This window comes from Coregonus lavaretus (assembly GCF_964263955.1).
Source record: "Coregonus lavaretus genome assembly, contig: HAP1_SCAFFOLD_3042, whole genome shotgun sequence".
NCBI classification, from domain to species: Eukaryota; Metazoa; Chordata; class Actinopteri; order Salmoniformes; family Salmonidae; genus Coregonus; species Coregonus lavaretus.
The window spans coordinates 32,136-59,752 of record NW_028164559.1 but is presented as its reverse complement, the minus strand read 5'-3'; the positions used below and the strand labels follow the sequence as shown (position 1 = coordinate 59,752).

The 27,617-nt window shown below is 48.8% G+C and overlaps 1 protein-coding gene across 1 annotated transcript; it reads right to left on the bottom strand.

The window, feature by feature from the left end:
- Nucleotides 1-1,785: 1,785 nt before the first annotated feature.
- On the bottom strand, nt 1,786-27,617 carry LOC311116901 (activin receptor type-1-like; the record flags this gene model as incomplete). The annotated part of the gene is made up of 9 exons (XM_084191925.1): nt 1,786-1,932; nt 2,605-2,735; nt 7,003-7,200; nt 24,107-24,382; nt 24,613-24,759; nt 24,959-25,058; nt 25,213-25,412; nt 26,658-26,925; nt 27,612-27,617. 9 exons carry the CDS (start codon nt 27,615-27,617, stop codon nt 1,786-1,788), a joined length of 1,473 nt encoding a protein of 490 aa, XP_084048051.1.

Here is a 27,617-nt window from a genome sequence, read left to right as displayed (position 1 = left end):
TAATTTTCCTTCCTCGTGATGCCATCTATTTTGTGAAGTGCACCAGTCCCTCCTGCAGCAAAGCACCCCCACAGCATGATGCTGCCACCCCCGTGCTTCACGGTTGGGAGGTGTTCTTCGGCTTGCAAGCAACCCCCTTTTCCTCCAAACATAACGATGGTCATTAAGGCCAAACAGTTCTATTTTTGTTTCATCAGACCAGAGGACATTTCTCCAAAAAGTACGATCTTTGTCCCCACGTGCAGTTGCAAACCGTAGTCTGGCTTTTTTATGGCGGTTCTGGAGCAGTGGCTTCTTCCTTGCTGAGCGGCCTTTCAGGTTATGTCGATATAGGACTCGTTTTACTGTGGATATAGATACTTTTGTACCTGTTTCCTCCAGCATCTTCACAAGGTCATGTTCTGGGATTGATTTGCACTTTTCGCATCAAAGTACGTTTATCTCTAGGAGACAGAACGCGTCTCCTTCCTAAGCGGTATGACGGCTGCGTGGTCCCATGGTGTTTATACTTGCGTACCATTGTTTGTACAGATGAATGTGGTACCTTCAGGTGTTTGGAAATTGCTCCCAAGGATGAACCAGACTTGTGGAGGTCTACAATTTTTTTTCTGAGGTCTTGGCTGATTTCTTTTGATTTTCCCATGATGTCAAGCAAAGAGGCACTGAGTTTGAAGGTAGGCCTTGAAATACATCCACAGGTACACCTCCAATTGACTCAAATTATGTCAATTAGCCTATCAGAAGCTTCTAAAGTCATGACATCATTTTCTGGAATTTTACAAGCTGTTTAAAGGCACAGTCAATTTAGTGTGTGTAAACTTCTGACCCACTGGAATTGTGATACAGCGAATTATAAGTGAAATAATCTGTCTGTAAACAATTGTTGGAAAAATGACTTGTGTCATGCTCAAAGTAGATGTCCTAACCGACATGCCAAAACTATAGTTTGTTAACAAGACATTTGTGGAGTGGTTGAAAAACGAGTTTTAATGACTCCAACCTAAGTGTATGTAAACTTCCGACTTCAACTGTAGGTGCTTTACTTTGAGCAGCTTTTACAGTAAATCCAATGCTGGTGAAAGATACAATATTATATTGTTAGATACAACTAATTAATTAGCTCTAGGCTGATATTATGATCATGAGTAACACATTTCAGTAATGGGAGCATTACCAGGGTACTGTTGATGGTCAGCTCAAAGGGCTTCCAGGAAATACAAAATCAATCAATATGTATAGATTCTGTATAGTGCATCAAAACAAATAAGGCACTAGCAAGACATTAACGGCCGCTTGCAATGATCATACTGTATGATCACAAGGCCTCACTGATCCAACAGTGAGACATCCATCCCCAAAGCATCACAGGACAAGGCTATAACAAGGACCAAACTCTGATGATCTCTCAATCCGGTGGGCCCCTAGGAGAGGACAATGTCCATGTTCTGTGGAAGTCCTTTCAGTAAACTCTTCAAAAATCCAAGTCCAAGTCCTTATTTGTCTATGGTAATGCTTGTCCCATTCCAGATCTCGGCAGATGATTATGCCAAAGCAAATACATGAAATCCTTCTATTGTATTCCTGATTAAATGATCCAGGCGGTATACTGAAGGTTGGTGGGGGCCTTATAGGAAGATGCACCAGAAATATGGGACACTGAGAGTCTTACGTAGTAGCAAAGGATATAGATAGGCTCTATACAAGACTATAAACCCTATTGTTGGTGTGCTGGTTGTAGTCTTATGTTAAGGTCTAGACATCCTGCTTGTATTCTGGAGTTGAGGCCTACATGTCCATTTTGAGTTTCTCTGTGGGGTAGTCATGGTTCTGGTCCAACTTGGAGAGGATCTTCCTGACACGGAGAGCTGTGAGGCGGGCTGGAGGGCTCTGGAAACAACACTCCTTCATTGTCTTGGCAATGGAAGACAGGATCTGTACACAAAGAGAGAGAGAGAGTCCCATCATAAGATCTCACTCAGTTCTATCACTGTATGTACAGTAGAAAGTCACTGTAATATCTTTACTATTGGTGGTGTGTGTGTGTGCGTGTATATACACTGACTGTACAAAACATTAGAAACACCTTCCAAACATTGAGTTGCACCCCACATTTGCATGCAAAACAGTCTCAATTTGTCAACAAGGTGTCGAAAGCGTTCCACAGGGATGCTGGCCCATGTTCACTCCAATGCTTCCCATAGTTGTGTCAAGTTGGCTGGATGTCCTTTGGGTGGTGGACCATTCTTGATAAACACAAGAAACTGTTGAGCGTGAAAAACCCAGCAGCATTGCAGCTCTTGACACACTCAAACCGGTGCGCCTGACACCTACTACCATACCCCGTTCAAAGGCACTTAAATATTTCGTCTTGCCCATTCACCCTCTGAATGGCAGACATAAACAATCAATGTCTCAAGGCTTAAAAATCCTTCTTTAACCTGTCTCCTCCCCTTCATGTACACTTTTAAAAGTGGATTTAACAAGTGACATCAATAAGGGACCATAGCTTTCATCTGGATTCACCTGGTCAGACTATGTCATGGAAAGAGCAGGTGTTCCTAATGTTTTGTACACTCAGTGTATGTGCATGTGTATGTGTCTCACCGGGTGGGAGTGCAGCCTGTTGTGCATACTGGGTCTTTGCTGGTCCACACACACCACCTTCTTCATCTCCTCAAAGCTGGGGTCAGAGGGCACCATGTCAAAGAATGGCGGACGGTACTCTTCCACTATCCCTGGAACAACAAACACAATCACACCTGAGGAACACATGTTACATATACAGTCAGTACCAGTATATCTACGTCTTCATTCCAAAGGAGTCAGCCAACATTCCATCTTACATAATGATGATTGAGGTGGGGAGGATTTGGTGGGAAAACCACAGGCAACATGACACTACAGGCACCATGACACTACAGATACCATGACACTACAGACACCATGACACCATGACACTACATACACCATGACACTACAGACAGCATGACACTACAGACACCATGACACTATAGACATCATGACATTACAGACATCATGACACTACAGGCACCATGACACTACAGACATCATGACACGACAGACACCATGACACTACAGACATCATGACACTACAGACACCATGACACCATGACACTACAGACAGCATGACACTACAGACATCATGACATTACAGACATCATGACACTACAGGCACCATGACACTACAGACATCATGACACGACAGACACCATGACACTACAGACAGCATGACACTACAGACATCATGACACTACATACACCATGACACTACAGACAGGATGACACTACAAACATCATGACACTACAGACACCATGACACTAGAGACAACATGACACTACAGAAACCATGACACCATGACACTACAGACACCATGACACTACAAACATCATGACACTACAGACACCATGACACTACAGACACCATGACACTACAGAAACCATGACACCATGACACTACAGACATCATGACACTACAGACACCATGACACTACAGACACCATGACACTACAGACACCATGACACTACAGACATCATGACACTACAGAAATCATGACACTACAGACACCATGACACTACAGATAGCATGACACTACAGACACCATGACACTACAGACACCATGACACCATGACACTACAGACACAATGACACTACAGACACCATGACACTACAGACACCATGACACCATGAAACTACAGGCACCATTACACCACAGACCCTATGACACCATGACACTACAGACATCATGCCACTACAGACACCATGTCACTACAGACACCATGACACTACAGACATCATGACACTACAGACACCATGACACTACAGACATCATGACACTACAGACATCATGCCACTACAGACACCATGACACTACAGGCACCATGACACTACAGACACCATGACACCATGAAACTACAGGCACCATTACACCACAGACACCATGACACCATGACACTACAGATATCATGCCACTACAGACACCATGACACTACATGCACCATGTCACTACAGACATCATGACACTACCATGTCACTACAGACACCATGACACTACAGATACCATGTCACTACAGACACCATGACACTACATACATCATGACACTACAGACACCATGACACTACAGACACCATGACACTACAGGCACCATGTCACTACAGACATCATGACACTACCATGTCACTACAGACACCATGACACTACAGATACCATGTCACTACAGACACCATGACACTACAGACATCATGACACTACAGACACCATGACACCATGACACTACAGGCACCATGTCACTACAGACATCATGACACTACCATGACACTACAGACACCATGACACCATGACACTACAGATATCATGCCACTACAGACACCATGACACTGCAGACACCATGACACCATGACACTACAGACACCATGTCACTACAGACATCATGACACTACCATGACACTACAGACACCATGACACCATGACACTACAGATATCATGCCACTACAGACACCATGACACTGCAGACACCATGACACCATGACACTACAGGCACCATGTCACTACAGACATCATGACACTACCATGTCACTACAGACACCATGACACTACAGATACCATGTCACTACAGACACCATGACACTACATACATCATGACACTACCATGACACTACAGACACCATGACACCATGACACTACAGATATCATGCCACTACAGACACCTTGACACTACAGACACCATGACACCATGACACTACAGGCACCATGTCACTACAGACATCATGACACTACCATGACACTACAGACACCATGACACGATGACACTACAGATATCATGTCACTACAGACACCATGACACTACAGACATCATGACACTACAGACACCATGACACTACAGGCACCATGTCACTACAGACATCATGACACTACAGACATCATGACACTACAGACACCATGACACTACAGACATCATGACACTACCATGTCACTACAGACACCATGACACTACAGACACCATGACACTACCATGTCACTACAGACACCATGACACTACAGACACATGACACTACAGACACCATGACACTACAGACACCATGACACTACCATGTCACTACAGACACCATGACACTACAGACACATGACACTCCAGACACCATGACACTACAGACACCATGACACTACCGACACATGACACTACAGACACCATGTCACTACAGACACCATGACACTTCCAACACCATGACACTACAGACACCATGACACTACCATGTCACTACAGACACCAAAACACTACAGACACCATGACGCTACCAACACCATGACACTACCGACACATGACACTACAGACACCATGACACTACAGACACCATGACACTACAGACACCATGACACTACAGACACCATGACACTACCATGTCACTACAGACACCAAAACACTACAGACACCATGACGCTACCAACACCATGACACTACAGACACCATTCCACTACAGACACCATGCCACTACAGATACCATGTCACTACAGACACCAAAACACTACAGACACCATGACGCTACCAACACCATGACACTACAGACACCATGCCACTACAGACACCGAAACACTACAGACACCATGACACTACCAACACCATGACACTACAGACACCATGCCACTACAGACACCATGACACTACAGATACCATGTCACTACAGACACCATAACACTACCGACAACTGACACTACCAACACCATGAAACTACAGACACCATGACACTACAGAAACCATGACACTACAGACATCATGACACACAGTGACATTGGAATAACAATCTAGATTCCAAGACAGAAAAAACAGAAAGGAGAAGACTACATCAAAGATAGAGTGTCAATCTTCTCTCTGTTTAGATTAGATTTGGGTTGTATATGTTGGCTTCATATACATACGGTATACATCTTTTCCTTCACAAAGGACTGAAATAGTTCTCTGAAATTCAGATAGTGGAGAACAGGAGTGTTGGGTATATCTTGGACAAAAAAGAGAAGATACAGAATCCCTGGAGAGAGAGTGTATTGTGATTGAGTTCTGGGAGGCTTGGTTGTGTGTGTGTGTGTGTGTATGTGTGTGTATGTGTGTGTGTGTGTGTGTGTGTGTGTGTGTGTGTGTGTGTGTGTGTGTGTGTGTGTGTGTGTGTGTGTGTGTGTGTGTGTGTGTGTGTGTGTGTGTGTGTGTGTGTGTGTGCAACTGTGTATGTATATGTGCGTGCGACCAAGTGTGTGTTTGTGTGCATGTATGTGAAAGAGAGACCGACAGAGAGAGACAGACAAAGAGAGAGAGAGAGAGATAAAGAGAGAGAGAGCATCTGGACTATGTGAGGTGGGAGAGTGCTGACACTAGATAAGAGCGTTTATAATGACTAAAGGGCTAATCATGAGAGAGGATAGAGAAAGACAGACTGCCAGATAGAACAACATTGTAGTGAAGAGAGACATGTACTAACTCCCTCCTACACCGTTCAGTTGCATCCCAAATGGCATCCTATTCCCTATATAGTGCACTACTTTTGGCCAGGACTCAAAGGGGTCAAAAGCAGTGTACTACATAGGGAATATTGTGTCATTTGGGACAGAGGATACATGTTCTAGAGGTCCAATAGTCCTGGTGCACTAGTATTAAGACTAAGACAATTCAAATTTCAATGTTTGAGTGGATGGTGTGCTCCAGTATGTGTATTAACTTGTTCAATCATGAGAAACCTACCCCAGGTCCCTTTGGTTTAAAAGGCTTCATATGCGTTCAGACAGAAGCTTTTATACAGTACAGTACAGAGAGTACAGCACAAGTTCATGTGATCCCTGTGGGAATTGAACCCATGACCTTGATGTTACCAGCACCACGCGCTTACCAACTGGACCACAGTACATGTTTCAATTAAAGACGGCAGAGCGTTTTCGTTGACCTCATAGTTGCATGTGTGTTCCTGTGTGTGTGTGCATGCCTGTGTGTGTGTGTTACCGTTTACTATGGTCCTTCTGGAAATCTCCCAGAGGACTAGGCCCAGGGCCCAGATGTCTGTCTGCTTGTATGACTCAAAGATGTCCATGCGGATGCTCTCGTCCAGGACCTCCGGGGCCATGTAACGTTTGGTGCCCACTCTGGGGTTGTTCCCTACATCCAGGTAGTCACTGGTCTGGGAATGCATCACAGACAGGCCTGGAGACACAACAGGGTCATGTTCACTAGTGAGAAAACATTTAGAAACAGAGTGAAACAGGTCATACCTGAATTTGCACCTCTCTCCGCTAGCCCTCTCTCCTCTAGCCCTGTCTACTTCAGCCCTTTCTCCTTCAGCCCTCTCTCCTCTAGCCCTCTCTCCTTCAGCCCTCTCTCCTTTAGCCCTCCCTCCTCTAGCCCTCTCTCCTACAGCCCTCTCTCCTTCAGCCCTCTCTCCTTAAACCCTCTTCATTTCAGCCCTCCCTCCTTCAGCCCTCTCATTCAGCCCTCTCTTCTTCAGCCCTCTCCCTTTCAGCCCTCTCTTTTTCAGCCCTCTCCTCTCTAACCCTCTCTCCTTCAGCCCTCCCTCCTTCAGTCCTCTCTCCTCTAGCCCTCACTCCTTCAGCCCACTCTCCTCTAGCCATCCTCCTTCAGCCCTCTCCTTCAGCCCTCTCTCCTTAAGCCCTCTCTCCTTCAGCACTCTCTCCTCGAGCCCTCTCTCCTCTAGCCCTCTCTCAGTCAGCCCTCTCCTTCAGCCCTCTCTCTGCTAGCCCTCTCTCCTCTAGCCCTCTCTATTTCAGCCCTCTCTCCTTCAGCCCTCTCTCCTCTAGCCCTCTCTCATTCAGCCCTCTCTTCACTAGCCCTCTTTCCTTCAGCCCTCTCCTTCAGCCCTCTCCTTCAGCCCTCTCATTCAGCCCTTTCTCCTTCAGCCCTCACTCCTTCAGCCCTCTCCTCTCTAACCCTCTCTCCTTCAGCCCTCACTCCTTCAGCCCTCTCCTCTCTAACCCTCTCTCCTTCAGCCCTCCCTCCTTCAGTCCTCTCTCCTCTAGCCCTCACTCCTTCAGCCCACTCTCCTCTAGCCCTCCTCCTTCAAACCTCTCTCCTTCAGCCCTCTCTCCTCTAGCCCTCTCTCCTTCAGCACTCTCTCCTCGAGCCCTCTCTCCTCTAGCCCTCTCTCCTCTAGCCCTCCCTCCTTCAGCCCTCTTTTTCAGCCCTCCCTCCTTCATCCCTCACTCCTTCAGCCCTCTCTCCTTCAGCACTCTCTCATCCAGCCCTCTCTCCTCTAGCCCTCTCTCATTCAGCCCTCTCCTTCAGCCCTCTCTCTGCTAGCCCTCTCTCCTCTAGCCCTCTCTATTTCAGCCCACTCTCCTCTAGCCATCCTCCTTCAGCCCTCTCCTTCAGCCCTCTCTCCTTAAGCCCTCTCTTCTTCAGCACTCTCTCCTCGAGCCCTCTCTCCTCTAGCCCTCTCTCATTCAGCCCTCTCCTTCAGCCCTCTCTCTGCTAGCCCTCTCTCCTCTAGCCCTCTCTATTTCAGCCCTCTCTCCTTCAGCCCTCTCTCCTCTAGCCCTCTCTCATTCAGCCCTCTCTTCACTAGCCCTCTTTCCTCTAGCCCTCCTCCTTCAGCCCTCTCCTTCAGCCCTTTCTCCTTCAGCCCTCACTCATTCAGCCCTCTCCTCTCTAACCCTCTCTCCTTCAGCCCTCACTCCTTCAGCCCTCTCCTCTCTAACCCTCTCTCCTTCAGCCCTCCCTCCTTCAGTCCTCTCACCTTTCAGCCCTCACTCTTTCAGCCCTCTCCTCTCTAACCCTCTCTCCTTCAGCCCACCCTCCTTCAGTCCACTCTTCTCTAGCCCTCACTCCTTCAGCCCTCTCTCCTCTAGTCCTCTATCCTTCAGCCCTATCTCCTCTAGCCCTCCTCCTTCAGCCCTTTCCTTCAGCCCTCCCTCCTTCAGCCCTTTCCTTCAGCCCTCCCTCCTTCAGCCCTCACTCCTTCAGCCCTCTCTCCTTCAGCACTCTCTCCTCCAGCCCTCTCTCCTTCAGCCCTCTCCTCTAGCCCTCTTTCCTCAGGCCCTCTCTCCTTCAGCCCTCTTCCTTTCAGCCCTCCCTCCTTCAACCTTCCCCTTCAGCCCTCTCCTCTAGCCCACTCTTCTTCAGCCCTCTCTACTTCAGCCCTCTCTCCTTCAGCCCTCTCTCCTTCAGCCCTATCCTTATGCTCTCTCTCATCTAGCCCTTTCTCCTTCAGCCCTCTCTCCTCTAGCACTCTCTCCTCTAGCCCTCTCTCTTTCAGCCCTCTTCTTCAGCCCATTCTACTTCAGCCCTCTTCATTTCAGCCGTCCCTTCTTCAGCCCTCTCCTTCATCCCTCTCCTTCAGCCCTCTGTCCTTCAACCCTCTCTACTTCAGCCCTCTTCCTTTCATCCCCCACTCCTTCAGCGCTCTCCTCTCTAACCCTCTCTCTTTCAGCCCTCCATCCTTCAGCCCTCTCTTCTCTATCCCTCTATCCTCTAAGCCTCTCTCTTTTAGCCCTCTGTCCTTCATCACTCTCTCCCCTAGCCCTCTCTCCTCTAAACCTCTCTACTCTAGCCCTCTCTCCATCCCTTTCTCCTCTAGCCCTCCCTTTCAATCCTCTCATTCAGCCCTCTCTCCTTCAGCACTCTCTTCTTCAGCCATATCCTTATGCCATCTCTCCTCTAGCCCTCTCTCCTTCAGCCCTCTCTCCTCTAACCCTCTCTCCTATAGCCCTCTCCTTCCTTCAGCCCTCTCTCCTCTAGCCCTCTAACCTTCAGCCCTCTATGCTCCAGCCCCCACTCCTTCAGCCCTCTCCTCTCTAGCTCTCTCTTTCAGCACCTTGTCCTTCAGCCCTCTCTCCTCTAGCCCTCTCTTCTTCATCCCTCTCTACGCTACCACTCTTTCCTCTAGCCATCTCTCCTTCAGCCCTAACTCTTTCAGCCCTCGCTCCTTCAGCCCTCACTCCTTTAGCCCTCTCTCCTCTAGCCCTCTGTCCTTCAGCCCTCTCTCCTCTAGCCCTCTCTCCTCTATTCCTCTCTCCTCTAGCCCTCACTGTTTCAGCGCTCGCTGCTTCAGCCCTATCATTCTGCCCTCTCTCCTTCAGCCCTCTCTCCTCTAACCCTCTCCCCTCTAGCCCTCTCTCCTTCAGCCCTCTCCTCCAGCCCTCTCCTTCAGCCCTACTCCTTCAGCCCTCATTCCATCAGCCTGCTCTCCTTCAGCCCTATCATTCTGCCCTCTCTCCTTCAGCCCTCTCTCCTCTAGCCCTCTCTCCTTCAGCCCTCTCTCCTCTAGCCCTCTAGCCCTCTGTCCTTCAGCCCTCTCTCTAGCCCTCTATCCTCTATTCCTCTCTCTTTTAGCCCTCTCCTTCAGCCCTCACTCCTTCAGCCCTTTCCTTCTGACCTCTCTACTCCTCCCTCTCCTTCAGCCCTCTCCTATCTATCCCTCTTTACTTCAGCCCTCACTCTTTCAGCCCTCTCTCTTTCAGCCCTCTCTCCTCTAGCCCTCTCTCCTTCAGCCTTCTCTTCTTCAGCCTTCGCTCCTTCAGCCCTCACTTCTTCAGCCCTTGCCCTTTAACCCCTCTTTCCTTCAGCCCTCTCTCCTTCAGCCCTCTCTCCTTCAGCCCTCTCTCCTCTAACCCTCTCTCCTCTAGCCCTCTCTTTCCTTCGGCCCTCTCTCCTCTAGCCCTCTCTCCTTCAGCCCTCTCTCCTCTAGCACTCTCTCTGTTAGAGCCGATTTGGGCATATTTTGTATAAAAGACTGAACATACTGAGCTCCATGTACATTTGTGTATATATATTAAATATTAATGTATATGATGAAATATTAGGTACGTACCTTTATGATTTATTTACCGGATTGAGATATATTCATTTGTTATTAGTGTAACTCAGTTTTTGGCCCCCCCTCTCGCCCATTCATTGTACTGTGTTAATTGTATTAGTATAAAGGCAGGAAGTTGGGCCTTCGGGGGGAGGAGTCCTTGCTAGATGCGGGAGCGGTATAGTTTTTTGACCATATAGACATACAGAAATACAGACAGACAGGTCATATTATATTATGTATTTGCATTTCAAGTAATCTCTGCTTTAAGTTGATTGGAGAATACCTTTTTGTTAGATAAGAAGAATAAACATTTTTGTTGCACTATATCCCTGGATCTCATTGAATGTTTGGCCGTTTGGAAACGTTGAGTGTGGACTGTATGCGTCCGAAACAACCCCGCTTCAGGCTAGGGCAGTGGCTATGGTAAAGAGGAAAGGAAGCCACTACATTCAAGTCAAAAAACTCAGTGAAGGATTACTACCGGAAGGAAATCTCCGGTTCGGACACACGCTGGATTTTGTTCTATTTGTAATTGCATTCGGACCATAAGGACAGCTCGCTTGGAAGGATTTGAACTCCTAGATTTCGCCAGCCGTGAGTAACCACTGCGAATGAATGAGCTGCCCTGTTCAAGGCGAGCGTTTGATCATGCATATTATGGAAGCGCAAATGTGCTTATAATTGGAATGTTTGATAAACTTGGGAATGGAATTCAAAATACAGCGCTGTGAAAACAATTAAGAAGTTTAAGTTCGGGAAACACAGATCCTATGCACAATGTAGCCTAATCATATATCTAATATTTGGCCTAACGTGGAAAGCAATCCATCAACGCAACGAATGCAACTTAAGGATCTAAAGATACTGCGTGTTAAAACTTCATTAAAGGGACAAAACCTCAACGGGATGAAATGTTTAAAACGCATCTAAAATGCCAAACTTGCACATGTGCAATTCAAAATGGGTCAATATGCTGAAATGGATGACTGTGTTTTTAAAGATTAAAGGAGGTCTAAAGGGGCATTACGTTTAACAATCAAACCAATAACCGTGTCATTGTAAATTGAGTGAACTAAAAGTGAATGATGGAGGAGGAAATCCCAAATAAGACTCCACTGGAGAGGGCAGAGGAGCATCTAAATTCACTCTATGCAGCCCGGAGAGGCAAACTTGGAGTGTGTACACGCAAAATGAATGAAATAAAAGTCCTTCTTGTTGATGGAGGAAACATTGCAACTGTGAATGAGAGTCTTGAAGCATTTGATGCTGTGCTCAATGACTTTAAGAAGGCTCATGAATCTGTGCTAGAGCTGGTCACAGAGGAGGAACAGGGACAGGAGAGCATTAACTATTATCAACCAAGAATGAGAACTTATGAACATTTCCTGAAAGAGGTGGAAATATGGAAAAAGGCTGAAGTTGAGCCACAAACGCTCATTGAACCACATGACAGCATTTCCAATGTGTCAAAAATATCAAGTAAAACTAAGTATTCTAAGACTGCTTCCTCAGTGTCCTCTGAACGCCTTAAAGCCGAGGCAGAACGAGCAGCTCTACTAGCTCGCCAAGCATCATTACAAGACAAGCATGCATTGGAACTGGAGAAAGCTCAACTGAATGTTAGGATGGAAAAAATGGCACTGGAAACGGACATAGCAGCATATAATGCCAAACTGAAGGTCCTGGAGAGTACCGAGTCAACTTCTCAATCCCATTCTGTGGCAGCCCATTTACTAAGCCAAGAAGATGGAATGAACTCTTATTTTGAGAAACAGGAACCAGAGGTCTATGTGGAACCTGAACCATCACCTGTTGAGTTTGCTGCATTAGGTGCAGTTCCAAAGACCCCACTACAAAGAGTTTTACAACAACCGACCATAAAGCCATCAAACCCTATTCCGAAAACAGTCGTAAACCACACTCTTCATCAGCCAACAGCAAGGTCTAGCAATCGACACAGAATCAACACTGCGGGTATCAGCCATAATACCAGCCATGATAACCTCTCTACTGTCATGCAAAGGCAGAATGAAATTGCTGACCTCCTTGTACTACAGCACAAACAAGCCACACTCCCTGTTAGGGAGATACCTATGTTTGACGGTGATCCTCTAAACTTTAGGCCATTCATGCGTGCATTTGAGCATGGTATAGAAGATAAGACAAGCAGTCACCAGGATAGGCTCTATTACCTGGAACAATACACCTCTGGTCAGCCCAAGGATCTGGTCCGTAGTTGTCTGCATATGGAAGCCAGAAGAGGCTATGCAGTAGCTAAGAGGTTGTTAAAGGAACACTTTGGCAATGAAATCAAAGTCACCACTGCTTACATGGAAAAGGCTTGGAACTGGACAAACATCAAACCCGATGATGGAAAGGGACTGGGTGGTTATGCACTCTATCTAAGAGGTTGCTGTAACGCTATGCAAGACCTACAGAACATAGAAGAGCTTAATCTTCCCTCCAACATAAAGCTGATCATGTCAAAACTTCCCTACAAACTAAGGGAAAAATGGAGGTCTATGGCATGTGATATTTTAGAGAGAAGTCACCTGAGGGCCCAGTTCAGTGACCTGGTAACGTTCATGGAAAAACAGGCCAAAATACTGCAGGATCCGTTGTATGGAGATATTCAAGATCCCCTGTACAACAAAAGGTTTTTAAAACCCAAAACAGAAGCTGACTTTAAACAGCAGTTCAAGTCCAAGAGTAGGGGAAGCAGCTTTGCCACTACAGTAGCTGTAGTGGCAGATTGTGACTCTGAAAAACCTTTAAAAGAACAAACATTCAAAGTAAAGAGACCAGGCACCTACCCTTCTGATGCTCCCAGTATCTCATGTATATTTTGTGCTGGTGCGCATTTATTGGTCGACTGCCAACAGGTGAAGGCACAGCCACATGAATTCAAGGTTGAGTTTCTGAGATCAAAAGGCCTTTGTTTTGGCTGTTTGATGAGAGGACACTTAAGCAGAGAATGTAAAAGAAGGATGACCTGTCAGAGCTGTCAAAGAAAGCACCCCACGATCCTGCACATTGAAGGAAGAGAGAGATTTAGATCTCAAAAGGCAGATATGAGTGGTGTAGCAGTAAAGCGGGAGGAGACTGTCAGCAGTGCTCTTGTTTCACTGGAAGCTGGTGAAGATACCGGGGCCGGTACAGATTGTGCACTTGCAATTGTGCCAGTTCAAGTAAAGGTGGCAAATGGAAGCAAGTCTGTGTTAACCTATGCGTTTCTCGATTCTGGTAGCTCAGCAACATTTTGTACGGAGAGACTCATGAGGCAGTTGCAAGCTAAAGGCAGTGCGACTGAAATTCTGCTACGCACAATGGGGCAGGAGAGTCCTACCAAGAGCTTCGAGATATCTGGATTAGAGATTGGCAATGTGGAAGGCGACACATTTCTTGCATTACCAAAGGTCTACACCCAACATAAGATCCCAGTGACAAGAGAGAACATTCCCACTCAGAAAGAGCTCAAAAGGTGGCCATACCTGAAAGAGGTTCAGTTGAAGGAGATTGATGCCGACGTCGAACTTCTGATTGGCGTAAATGCTCCAAAGGCAATGGAACCCTGGCAAATCATAAATAGCCAAGGCAACGGACCGTATGCAGTGAAAACCCTCTTTGGATGGGTGATGAATGGTCCTCTCAACAGCTGTACCATGGCAGAAGAATCCGGGCGTCCTACGGTGATGGCCAATCGTATCTCAATGGCCGACCTGGGGGTTCTTCTTGTAAATCAGTACAACCATGACTTCCCTGAGAGAGAGTATGAAGAGAAAAGTGAGATGTCAGCTGAGGATCGTAGGTTTATGGAGATAGTATCAAGCTCCATAACCCTCAAAGACCATCACTACTACTTACCGTTGCCCTTTCGCAACAAAGATGTAGTCCTGCCAAACAACCGTGACATGGCAAAGCAGCGGGCTCTAAATATTATCAGGAAGTTCAAGAAGGACAAAGGTTACGCTGCAGAGTACAAAGGCTTCATGGAAGAGATGATAACAAAAGGTTACGCCGAGAAGGTACCACAAGAACAGCTCCTCAGAGAGAAAGGCAAGGTATGGTACATACCACACCATGGCGTTCACCATAAGCGCAAAGGAACGATACGAGTGGTGTTTGACTGTTCATCATCCTATAAAGGTACATCTCTTAACAGTGAACTCCTTCAAGGCCCTGACCTGGCAAACACGCTTATAGGAGTCTTGCTAAGATTTCGGCAAGAGCACATTGCCATGATGGCAGACATCGAAGGAATGTTCCATCAAGTACGTGTCCATGAAGATGACTTAGACTTCCTGCGATTCCTATGGTGGCCGGATGGTGATACTAACAAAAGATTGGAGGAGTACAGAATGACAGTACATCTTTTCGGTGCTATATCCTCTCCAAGTTGTGCAAACTTTGCACTGCGAAAGACTGCAGAAGACAACTGTGAGGGGTACGATGAAGAGGTGATTCAAACAGTCAAGTCCAACTTCTATGTTGATGACTGCCTCAAGTCAGTGGCCACAGAAGAACAAGCCATAGCTCTCACAAGAAACCTCAGGGATGTGTGCTCTCAAGGTGGGTTCAAATTGACCAAGTGGGTCAGCAACAGCCGCACTGTACTAGCTTCTATCCCTGATGAACACAAAGCCAAGCAGATAAAAGAACTGGACCTGGACAGAGAAAAGCTGCCTGTTGAAAGAGCACTTGGAATCCGATGGAACATTGAAAGGGATGTGTTTACCTTCCAGGTCACTGTCAAGAACAGACCCCTTACAAGAAGAGGTATTCTCTCAACTGTCAGCTCTATTTATGATCCATTAGGTTTCCTCGCCCCATTCGTATTAAAGGCAAAGCAAATTCTTCAAGTGCTCTGCAAGCTAAAGTGTGGATGGGACGAAGTCATCCCTGAAGAACACTCTATTTCATGGAAGAGATGGCTCTCAGAGCTGGACCAGCTCTCCAGATTCCAGATCAACAGGTGTATGATGCCGGAGAACTTTGGTCAAATCAAGACCGCACAGCTGCATCACTTCGGTGATGCAAGTGAACAAGGTTATGGCACGGCAAGCTACCTTAGGTTCACAAACGTTATGGAAAAGGTCCACATCGCATTCATACTGGGGAAATCAAGGGTGACCCCACTCAAGCAGATGACGATCCCCAGACTGGAACTAGCTGCAGCAACATTGGCAGTGCGAGTGAACAGGATGTTAAGGTTGGAGCTCCAGATTGAACTTGAGGAGTCAACTTTCTGGACAGACAGCCAGTCGGTGCTAAAATACATCCGCAACGATACCAAGAGATTCCATACTTTTGTGGCTAATAGGGTTGCTATGATCCGTGACCTATCGAAAGCAAAACAGTGGAGGTATTTGAACTCCAAACACAACCCAGCCGATGATGCCTCAAGAGGATTACATGTTGAAACTTTCCTGAACTCAAAGAGATGGCGCAAAGGACCAGAATTCCTGGAGAAAACAGAAACACAATGGCCGAAAGTCCCCGAGGAGCTTGGCTCCATCCCTCCAGATGATCCAGAGGTGAGAAAAGACGTCATCGTAAACAGTACATGTGTGGAAGAAAAGAGTCCGACCAGCAAACTGATTGAGTACTATTCAACATGGAACAGCTTGAAGAAAGCAGTTGCCTGGATGCTGAAACTGAAGAGACTTCTACTACAGTTAAGCCAGCAAAGGAAAGTTCTCACCCAAACCGATCCAGGATCAGATCAGAGTCTGACAAACCCACTGAAGGAACAAATTGACAAGTTCAAACTGACGTTTGGAAAAGAAAGTCTGTCTGTAGATGACCTAGATGAAGCAGAAAAGGTCATCATTCGATTTGAGCAACGACAGCACTTTAAACAAGAAATTGCACTAGTTGTAAAAGGAAAACAATGTGCCAAGAGAAGCGGCTCAATCTGTAAGCTTGATCCAATAGTTGACAATGGCATTCTGAGAGTAGGAGGAAGGTTAAGCAAAGCTGCTATGCCTACGGAACTAAAGAATCCTATGATCCTGCCCAAAGACTCCTACATCTCCAGACTGATCTTACTCCACATCCATGAGCAGGTTGGCCACTCTGGGAGAGGTCACATGCTTTCTAGACTTCGCCAGCGATATTGGATACCCTGTGCCAACTCCTTAGCAAGGAAGATCCTTAAGAGCTGTGTCTTCTGCAGGCGGATGCAAGCTAGAGCTGGGGAACAGAAGATGGCTGACCTTCCACAAGATCGGGTAGCACCTGATTTGCCGCCTTTCACCCATGTGGGCATAGATTACTTCGGCCCCATAGAGGTGAAGCGAGGCCGCGTTCATGTGAAGCGGTATGGTGTGATCTTTACTTGCCTTGTGAGTCGAGCTGTCCATCTAGAAGTTGCTAGTTATCTGGATACTGATTCCTGCATCAATGCCCTGCGCAGGTTCATCTGTCGAAGGGGCCCAGTAACAAGTATCAGAACAGACAATGGCACCAACTTTGTCGGAACACACAGAGAGCTAGGAGAAGCTCTGAAAGAGCTGGATCACAACAAGATTCAAAATAGATTACTGAAGGAAGGAGTGACATGGTCATTCAACCCTCCCTCTGGAGCCCACCATGGGGGGGTATGGGAGAGGTTGATCCGACTGGTGAAAAATATCCTCTATTCAGTCCTTAAAGAGCAAGTACTGGATGATGAGGCTTTGCAGACAGCCTTGTGTGAAGTTGAGGCGATTATGAACGACAGACCAATCACTACTGTAACAAATGACCCTAACGATCTAGAACCCCTGACTCCGAACCATCTGCTTCATCTGAAAGCAAAGCCAGTCCTGCCACCAGGACTATTCCAGAGAAGTGACCTATACTCAAGAAGGAGATGGAAGCAAGTACAATATATCACTGACCTCTTCTGGAAGAGATGGATCAGGGAGTATCTACCACTTATGCAGGAGCGGAACAAGTGGAACAAAACTAAGAGAAACTTCAGTCCTGGTGACCTTGTGGTCATCGTCAATGACACCGCCCCAAGGAACTCTTGGCTAATGGGGCGTGTGGTGAAGGCTTTGCCAGGGGCCAAAGGTCTTGTCCGGAGCGTCATGGTTAAGACTAAGACCAATATCCTACAGAGACCTATCAATAAACTCTGTCTGCTCCTTGAGGCGACGAAGTGAGACACACACACACACAGTGCTCCATCTTTGAATCACGTGCACCTCTGATTCGTTGATGTCGTACTCTTACATTCTTTGATGTCATACATTTTGTGGACGTCAAACTCTTGACATTTTTTGGAAGTTGAACACCTTTACACTTCAACTCAGACTGAGATCTATGGACTATTTTCCTATATAGCACCTTGTATATTTGTATATAGCTATGAACTGTAATGGTGCTCTGGTATAGAATGTTTTTGTATTGGCTCTACGTTTGAATATTAAGTAATTGTTGTGCATTCAGTGCAGTCAACAATTAGGGGCCGGTATGTTAGAGCCGATTTGGGCATATTTTGTATAAAAGACTGAACATACTGAGCTCCATGTACATTTGTGTAAATATATTAAATATTAATGTATATGATGAAATATTAGGTACGTACCTTTATGATTTATTTACCGGATTGAGATATATTCATTTGTTATTAGTGTAACTCAGTTTTTGGCCCCCCCTCTCGCCCATTCATTGTACTGTGTTAATTGTATTAGTATAAAGGCAGGAAGTTGGGCCTTCGGGGGGAGGAGTCCTTGCTAGATGCGGGAGCGGTATAGTTTTTTGACCATATAGACATACAGAAATACAGACAGACAGGTCATATTATATTATGTATTTGCATTTCAAGTAATCTCTGCTTTAAGTTGATTGGAGAATACCTTTTTGTTAGATAAGAAGAATAAACATTTTTGTTGCACTATATCCCTGGATCTCATTGAATGTTTGGCCGTTTGGAAACGTTGAGTGTGGACTGTATGCGTCCGAAACAACCCCGCTTCAGGCTAGGGCAGTGGCTATGGTAAAGAGGAAAGGAAGCCACTACACTCTCCTTCAGCCCTCTCCTATCTATCCCTCTTTACTTCAGCCCTCGCTCTTTCAGCCCTCTCTTCTTCAGCCCTCTCTCCTCTAGCCCTCTCTCCTTCCGCCCCCTCTCCTTCAGCCCTATATTTCAGCCCTCTCCTTCAGCCCTCTCCTTCTGCCCTTCTCCTTCAGCTGTCTCTCTTTCAGCCGTCGCTCCTTCAGCCCTCACTCCTCCAGCCCTTGCCCCTTAACCCCTCTTTCCTTCAGCCCTCACTCCTTCAGCCCTCTCTCCTCTAACCCTCTCTCCTCTAGCCCTCTCTTTCCTTCGGCCATCTCTCCTCTAGCCCTCTCTCATTCAGCCCTCTCTCCTCTAGCCCTCTCTCCTTCAGCCCTCTTACCTCTAGCCCTCTCTCCTCCAGCCCTCTCTCCTTCAGCCCTCTCTCCTCTAGCCCTCTCTCCTTCAGCCCTCTCTCCTCTAGCCCTCTCTCCTTCAGCCCTCTCTCCTCCAGCCCTCTCTCCGTCAGCCTTCTCCTTCAGCCCTCTCTACTTCAGCCCTCTCCTCTCTAGCCCTCTCTCATTCAGCCCTCGATCTTTCAGCCCTCTCTTCTTCAGCCCTCTCTCCTCTAGCCCTCTGTCCTCTAGCCCTCTCTCTTCTCTAGGCCTCTCCTTCAGCACTCTCTCCTCTAGCCCTCTGTCCTCTAGCCCTCTCTCCTCTAGCCCTCTCTCCTTCAGCCTTCTCCTCCAGCCCTCTCCTTCAGACTTCTCTCTTTCAGCCCTCACTCCTTAAACCGTCTCCTCTCTAGCCCTCTCTCCTTAAGCACCCTCTCTCCTTCAGCCCTCTCTCCTCTAACCCTCTCTCCTCTAGCCCTCTTTCCTTCAGCCCTCTCTCCTCTAGCCCTCTCTCCTTCAGCCCTCTTCCTTCAGCCCTCTCTCCTTCAGCCCTCTTTCCTTTAGCCCCCTCTCCTCTAGCCCTCTCTTCTTCATCTCTCTCTCCTCTCGCCCTCTCTCCTTCAGCCCTCTCCTTCAGCCCTCTCTTATTCAGCCCTTTCCTCTCTAGCGTCTCTCCTTCAGCCCTCACTCTTTCAGACCTCTCTCCTCTAGCCCTCTCTTCTTCATCCCTCTGTCCTCTAGCCCTTTCTTCTCTAGCCATCTCTCCTCTAGCCCTCTCTATCCTTCAGCCCTTGCTCCTTCAGCCCTTCTCCTTCAGCCCTCTCTCCTCTAGCCCTCTCTCCTTCAGGCCTCTCTCCTCTAGCCCTCTCTTCTTCAGCCCTCACTTTCAGCCCTCTCCGTCTGCCCTCTCTCCTTCAGCCCTCTTTTCTTCAGCCCTCTCTCCTCTAGCTCTCTCTTTCAGCCCTCTCCTTCTGCCCTCTTCTTCTGCCTTCGTCTCTCTTTCAGCCTTCGCTCCTTCAGCCCTCACTCCTTCAGCCCTTGCCCCCTTAACCCCTCTCTCCTTCAGCCCTCACCTCTCTAGCCCTCTCTCCTTCAGCCCTCACTCCTTCAGCCCTCTCTCATCTAGCCCTCTCTCCTCTAGCTCTCTCTCCTTCAGCCCTCACTCCTTCAGACCTCTCCTCTAGCTTTCTCTCCTTCAGCACTCTCTTCTTCAGCCCTCTCTCCTCTAAGCCTATCTCCTCTAGCCTTCTCTCCTTCAGCACTCTCCTCCAGCCCATTTTCAACCCTCTCTCTTTCAGCCCTCACTCCTTCAACCGTCTCCTCTCTAGCCCTCTCTGCTCTAACCCTCTCTCCTTTAGCCCTCTCATTTTCAGCCCTCTCTCTTACTAGGCCTTACTCCTTCAGCCGTCTCCTTCAGCCCTCTCTGCTTCAGCCCTCTCTGCTTCAGCCCTCTCCTCTCTAGCCCCCTCTCCTTCAGCCCTCACTCTTTAACCCACTCTCCGTCAGCACTCTCTCTTCTAGCCCTCTCTCCTTCAGCCCTCTCTCCTTCAGCCCTCTCTCCTCTATAACCCTCTCTCCTCTAGCCCTCTCTCCTTCAGCCCTCTCTCCTCTAGCGCTCTCTCCTAAAACCATCTCTCCTTAATCCCTCTCTCCTCTAGCCCTCTCTCCTCTAAACTTCTCTCCTTCAGCCCTCTCTCCTTTAGCCCTCACTCCTTCAGCACTCTCCTCTCTAGCCCTCTCTGCTTCAGCCCTCTCTCCTTTAGCCCTCTCTCCTCTATCCCTCTCTCCTCTAGCCCTCACTCCTTCAGACCTCTCCTTTCTAGCCCTCTCTCCTTCAGCCCTCTCCTCCAGCCCTCTCCTTCAGCCCGCTCTCCTTCAGCCCTCATTCCTTCAGCCCACTCTCCTTCAGCCCTCACTCCTTTAGCCCTCTCTCCTTCAGCTATCTCTTCTTCAGCCCTCTCTCCTCTAGCCCTCTCTCTTTCAGCCCTCTCTCCTCTAGCCCTCTGTCCTTTAGCCCTCTCTCCTCTAGACCTCTATTCTCTGTCCCTCTATCTTTTAGCCCTCTACTTCAGCCCTCTCTCCTTCAGCCCTCAATGTCTGACCTCTCTACTCCTCCCTCTTCTTCAGCCCTCTCCTATCTATCCCTCTTTACTTCAGCCCTCGCTCTTTCAGCCATCTCTCCTTCAGCCCACTCTCCTCTAGCCCTCTCTCTTTCAGCCCTCTCTTTCAGGCCGCTCCTTCAGCCCTCTCCTTCTGCCTCTCTCCTTCAGCCGTCTCTCATTCAGCCTTCGCTCCTTCAGCCCTCACTCCTTCAGCACTCTCTCCGTCAGCCCTCTCTCCTCTAGCCCTGTCTTCTTCATCCCTCTCTACTATACCACTCTCTCCTTTAGCCCTCTCTCCTTTAGCCCTCACTCTTTCAACCCTCTCTCCTTCAGCCCTCACTCCTCTATAACCCTCTCTCCTCTAGCCCTCTCTCCTCCAGCCCTCTCTCCTCCAGCCCTCTCTCCTACAGCCCTCTCTCCTCCAGCCCTCTCTCCTTAATCCCTCTCTCCTCTAGCCCTCTCTCCTCTAGACCTCTCTCCTCTAGCCCTCTCTCCGTCAGCCCTCTCTCCTTCAGCCCTCACTCCTTTAGCCCTCTCTCATCTAGCCCTCTGTCCTTCAGCCATCTCTCCTCTAGCCCTCTCTCCTCTATTCCTCTCTCTTGTAGCCCTCTACCTCAGTGCTCTCTATTCTTTAGCCCTATCATTCTGCCCTCTCTCCTTCAGCCCTCTCTCCTCTAGCCCTCTCTCATCTAGCTCTCTCCCCTATAGCCCTCTCTCCTCCAGCCCTCTCCTTCTGCCCTTTCTCCTTCAGTGTTCATTCCTTCATCCTGCTCTCCTTCAGCCCTATCATTGTGCCCTCTCTTCTTCAGCCTTCTCATATTCTGCCCTCTCTCCTCTAGCCCTCTGTCGTTCAGCCCTCTCTCCTCTAGCCCTCTATCATCGATTCCTCTCTCTTTTAGCCCTCTCCTTCAGCCCTCACTCCTTCAGCCCTCTCCTTCTGCTCTCTCTACTTCTTCCCTCTCTACTTCAGCCCTCTCTCCTCTAGCCCTCTCGGGTCTATCCATCTCTCCTCTAGTCCTCACTCCTTCAGACCTCTCCTCTCTAGCCCTTCTCCTTCAGCACGCTCTTCTTCAGCCCTCTCTCCTCTAGCCCTCTCCCCTCTAGTCCTCTCTCCTTCAGCCCTCTCCTCCAGCCATCTCCTTCAGCCCTCTCTCCTTCAGCCCTCATTCCTTCAGCCTTGCACTCCTTCAGCCCTCTCTCCTCTAGCCCTCTAGCCCTCTCTCCTTCAGCCCTCTCCTCTAGCCCTCTGTCCTTCAATCCTCTCTCCTCCATTCCTCTCTCTTTTAGCCCTCTCCTTCAGCCCTCACTACTTCAGCCCTCTCCTTCTGACCTCTCTACTCCTCCCTCTCCTTCAGCCCTCTCCTATCTATCCCTCTTTACTTCAGCCATCTCTCCTCTAGCCCTCTCTCCTCTAGCCCTCTCTCCTTCAGCCCTCTCTCCTTCAGCCTTCTCCTTCTGCCCTCTCTCCTTCAGCCGTCTCTCTTTCAGCCTTCGCTCATTCAGCCCTCACTCCTTCAGCCCTTGCCCCTTAACCCCTCTTTCCTTCATCCCTCTCTCCTTCAGCCTTCTCCTTCAGCCCTCTCTCCTTCAGCCCTCTCTCCTCTAACCCTCTCTCCTCTAGCCCTCTCGGTCCTTCGTCCCTCTCTCCTCTAACCCTCTCTCCTTCAGCCCTCTCTCCTCTAGCCCTCTCTCCTTCAGCCCTCTCTCCTCTAGCCCTCTCTCCTTCAGCCCTCTATCCTCTAGCCCTCTCACCTTCAGCCCTCTCCTTCAGCCCTCTCTCCTTCAGCCCTCTCCTCTCTAGCCCTCTCTCATTCAGCCCTCTCTCCTTCAGCCCTCTCTCCTCTAGCCCTCTGTCCTCTATCCCTCTCTCCTCTCTAGCCCTCTCCTTCAGCACTCTCTCCTTCAGGCCTCTCTCCTCTAGCCCTCTCTCCTCTAGCCCTCTCTCCTTCAGCCTTCTCCTCCAGCCCCCTCCTTTAGACCTCTCTCTTTCAGCCCTCACTCCTTCAGCCGTCTCCTCTCTAGCCCTCTCTCCTTAAGCACACTCTCTCTTTCAGCCCTCTCTCCTCTAACCCTCTCTCCACTAGCCCTGTTTCCTTCAGCCCTCTCTCCTCTAGCCCTCTCTCCTTCAGCCCTCTTCCTTCAGCCCTCTCTCCTTCAGCCCTCTCTCCTTTAGCCCCCTCTCCTCTAGCCCTCTCTCCTTCAGCCCTCTCTCCTCTAGCCCTCTCTCCTTCAGCCCTCTCCTTCAGCCCTCTCTTCTTCAGCCCTTTCCTCTCTAGCCATCTCTCCTTCAGCCCTCTCTCTTTCAGCCCTCTCTCCATCAGCCCTCTCTACTTCAGCCCTCTCTCCTCTAGCCCTCTCTTCTTCATCCCTCTGTCCTCTAGCCCTTTCTTCTCTAGCCATCTCTCCGTCTGCCCTCTCTCCTTCAGCCCTCTCTTCTTCAGCCCTTGCTCCTTTAGTCCTCTCTCCTTCAGCCCTCTCTCCTTCAGCCCTCTCTCCAGCCCTCTCTCCTCTAGCCCTCTCTCCTTCAGAACTCTCTTCTTCAGCCCCTTCTCCTTCAGTCCTCTCTCCTCTATCCCTCTCTCCTCTAGCCCTCCCTTCTTCAACCCTCTCTCCTTCAGCTCTCTCCTCTCTATCCCTCTCTCCTTCAGCCCTCTCCTTCTGCCCTCTCACCTTCATCCCTCTATCCTTCAGCCCTCTCTTCTTCAGCCCTCTCCTTCAGCCCTCTCCTTCAGCCTTCTCCTTCTGCCCTCTCTCCTTCAGCCCTCTCCTTCAGCCCTCTTCTTCAGCCCTCTCCTTTCCTTCCACCTTCTCCTCCTCTCACCCAGGTCAGCGATGCAGCACTGTCCATTCCTCTTGACCAGGATGTTTCGGCTCTTCAGGTCTCGGTGGGCGATGGCGGGTTTGCCCTGGCAGCTGAGTATCTCTGTGTGAAGGTGGACCAGACCACAGGCTACAGACAGGCACATCCTTAGGCAACCCTCTGGGTCCACGCTGCTGTACTGGAGGAAGTCGTAGAGACTACCCAGCTGGTGGAAGTGGGTGATCAGCCACAGCTGAGTAGTGGAGTTCTTAGATGTCATGTCAGACGCTATGAAGCCTGGGGGAGAGAAGACAGAAGGTATTGTGATAGTCAGACCAGGCCAGGCAAGCTAAATCAAGTGTACCAGAATTCATTGAAAGAAAACAAACACTATTTTGAATCCAAGGGAATTGGTAGAAATTGAGAGCTAAACAGGGTTAAGTTGAATGCACCAATTCGTAAGTCGCTCTGGATAAGAGCGTCTGCTAAATGATGTAAATGTAAATGTAAATGTTATGCTGACTCACCTAGGATGTTGTCGTGTCTGAGCTGTACAGTGTTGTAAATCTCTGTCTCCCTGAACCAAGACTGCTCATCCCTGGAGGAGAAGATCTTCACTGCAACACTCTCTCCCATCCAGGTGCCTCTCCACACCTCTCCATACCTGCCCTTACCTGGGTAGAGAGCAGAACAGAGGAACAGAAACACAGCAGAGATGGAGTGGGTTGGTGTAATAACGTTATCACACTAGTAAGACTAGAAATTAACCCAAAGGGTCCATAAACCATTACATGCTGGTACATGAACGAGTGAGTTCGAGTGAGACACTGAGAGAAATAGAGGAGGGAGTGAGAATGGAGGAGAGTATTTTACCGATACACTCGACCAGAGAGATCTGTTGAGCCATGGTCCTCTGTACCAGGTATGGCAGACCAGTCCCACTGCCTGAGGTACAGAACTCATCAAAGACATCCTGCAGACACAGAAAGAGTATCAATTTGATAATATACTGTAAGTACCAATATTATTGCTAAGTGGCAGTGATCTTGGTACTGATTCTGTTACATCTAAATGTCCTCCTTTGTATCAATACAATTCTATTCAATTTCATTAAATTCCATTCTTACCCCATAGGTGGGATCTGCCCCGCTGGGGACCTTGAGCATGGTGACGTCATGGTCCTCGTTGTGGCCAACTCTGTGGTGCTGTGGTCTGGAGCGGAGCCACAACACCAGGCCACACACACCCACAGACAGGATCAGCAGCAGCAGCAGGGGGACAGCCACCAGCAGAATCACACCGTTCTCCTCCCTTGTAGGCTCACCTGCTGGACAGTAAACACACACACACACACACAGTCATACAGGTAAGAGGGAATAGCAGAAAGCCAAGATGATTTTGATATAAAAGCCCACCAACAGCCACCAGGGGGTATCAGAGGCCTGTATGACACTGCCCTGTTAGTCGGACTCCAAGAGGATTCTGTATGACACTGCCCTGTTAGTCGGACTCCCAGAGGATTCTGTATGACACTGCCCTGTTAGTCGGACTCCCAGAGGATTCTGTATGACACTGCCCTGTTAGTCGGACTCCCAGAGGATTCTGTATGACACTGCCCTGTTAGTCGGACTCCCAGAGGATTCTGTATGACACTGCCCTGTTAGTCGGACTCCCAGAGAATTCTGTATGACACTGCCCTGTTAGTCGGACTCCCAGAGAGACCTGTATGACACTGCCCTGTTAGTCGGACTCCCAGAGAATTCTGTATGACACTGCCCTGTTAGTCGGACTCCCAGAGAGACCTGTATGACACTGCCCTGTTAGTCGGACTCCCAGAGAATTCTGTATGACACTGCCCTGTTAGTCGGACTCCCAGAGAGACCTGTATGACACTGCCCTGTTAGTCAGACTCCCAGAGAATTCTGTATGACACTGCCGTGTTAGCCGGACTCCCAGAGAGACCTGTATGACACTGCCCTGTTAGTCGGACTCCCAGAGAGACCTGTATGACACTGCCCTGTTAGTCGGACTCCCAGAGGATTCTGTATGACACTGCCCTGTTAGTCGGACTCCCAGAGAGACCTGTATGACACTGCCCTGTTAGTCGGACTCCCAGTGAATTCTGTATGACACTGCCCTGTTAGTCGGACTCCCAGAGAGACCTGTATGACACTGCCCTGTTAGTCGGACTCCCAGAGAATTCTGTATGACACTGCCGTGTTAGCCAGACTCCCAGAGGAGTTGTTCCAGAGTAGAACTACTGAAATATGAGCCTCAAGTTTGACTGCTGGTTTCATTTTCTGCCTGGTAGTTAATTGATTGATTCAAGTCACTGATTGACGAGAGAGTGTCTCGGGTCTGAATCAGTCCCTGATTATAGAGGGGAAGAAGGGAAACAAGAAGTATGGACCTCATATGAGACCAGACATGCCATTAGCGGTTCTAGGTTGTTGGAGAGGCTTCTAGAGTAGCTGCAGTGTTCTGACCTGGGTCTGGTGGAGCAGAGCTGTTGGTGTTACAGAGGTTCTAGACTGTTTGAGTGGAGGTTCTAGAGTAGCTACAGTGTTCTGACCTGGGTCAGGAGGAGCGGTGCTGTTGACATTACAGAGGTTCTTGGAGCAGCAGTGGACGTACAGTCCCAGGAAGTTGGTGTAGCACTGTTCCTTGTGGTGGTCCTTCTGGAAGCAGCCCTTCTCCTCTCTGCCATGCACCTTGGTGTAGAAGCAGTAGTCACCCCTGCAGGTGCCGTTCGTACACGTCCCCTTGTTGTTCTCACATGTACACAGAAGGTCGGTGCTGTCGTCAGGGCCTGGGGGAGAGGGAACCAGTGAGTGTGTGTGCTGTGTACGTATGCACAAACACACGCACGCACACACACGCACGCACACACAAACACACACACATGCACAAACGTGAACATAAAGACACAGGACAGATTTATAATAAACAGTTACACAGCTCTATAGAGTATCTGTGGTTGACATTATTAGACAGAAACAAACTTACCCTCTGATGACTCCACGGATGACTGATCTACAAAATATAAAAGGCAGTGGTGAGAGAAGGTCCAGGTCTGGTGGGGCTGGGACTGAGGCTGGGGCTGAGGCTGGGGCTGGGGCTGGGACTGAGGCTGGGGCTGAGGCTGGGGCTGGGGCTGGGGCTGGGGCTGAGTCTAGGGCTGGGGCTGGGGCTAAGGCTGGGGCTAAGGCTGAGGCTGAGGCTGGGCCTGAGGCTGGGCCTGAGGCTGGGGCTGAGGCTGGGTGCTGATGCTGGGGCTGAGTCTGGGAAGACCCACTCATCCTTTGCTCTATTGTTTCAGTACCATACAACAACGAGCACTTCTCATCTACAGTACACACACATCTGCACCCAGCTGATTCCCCAGCAGCAACACACTCACTCACACTCAGATACACATAAACACACAAACAAAAGGACAGGCACAAATACACAAAGATATACAACACACAAACACACTGGTGATTATGTAAACTAGAGCACAAACACACCACTTTTGTTGAACTACCTGCAT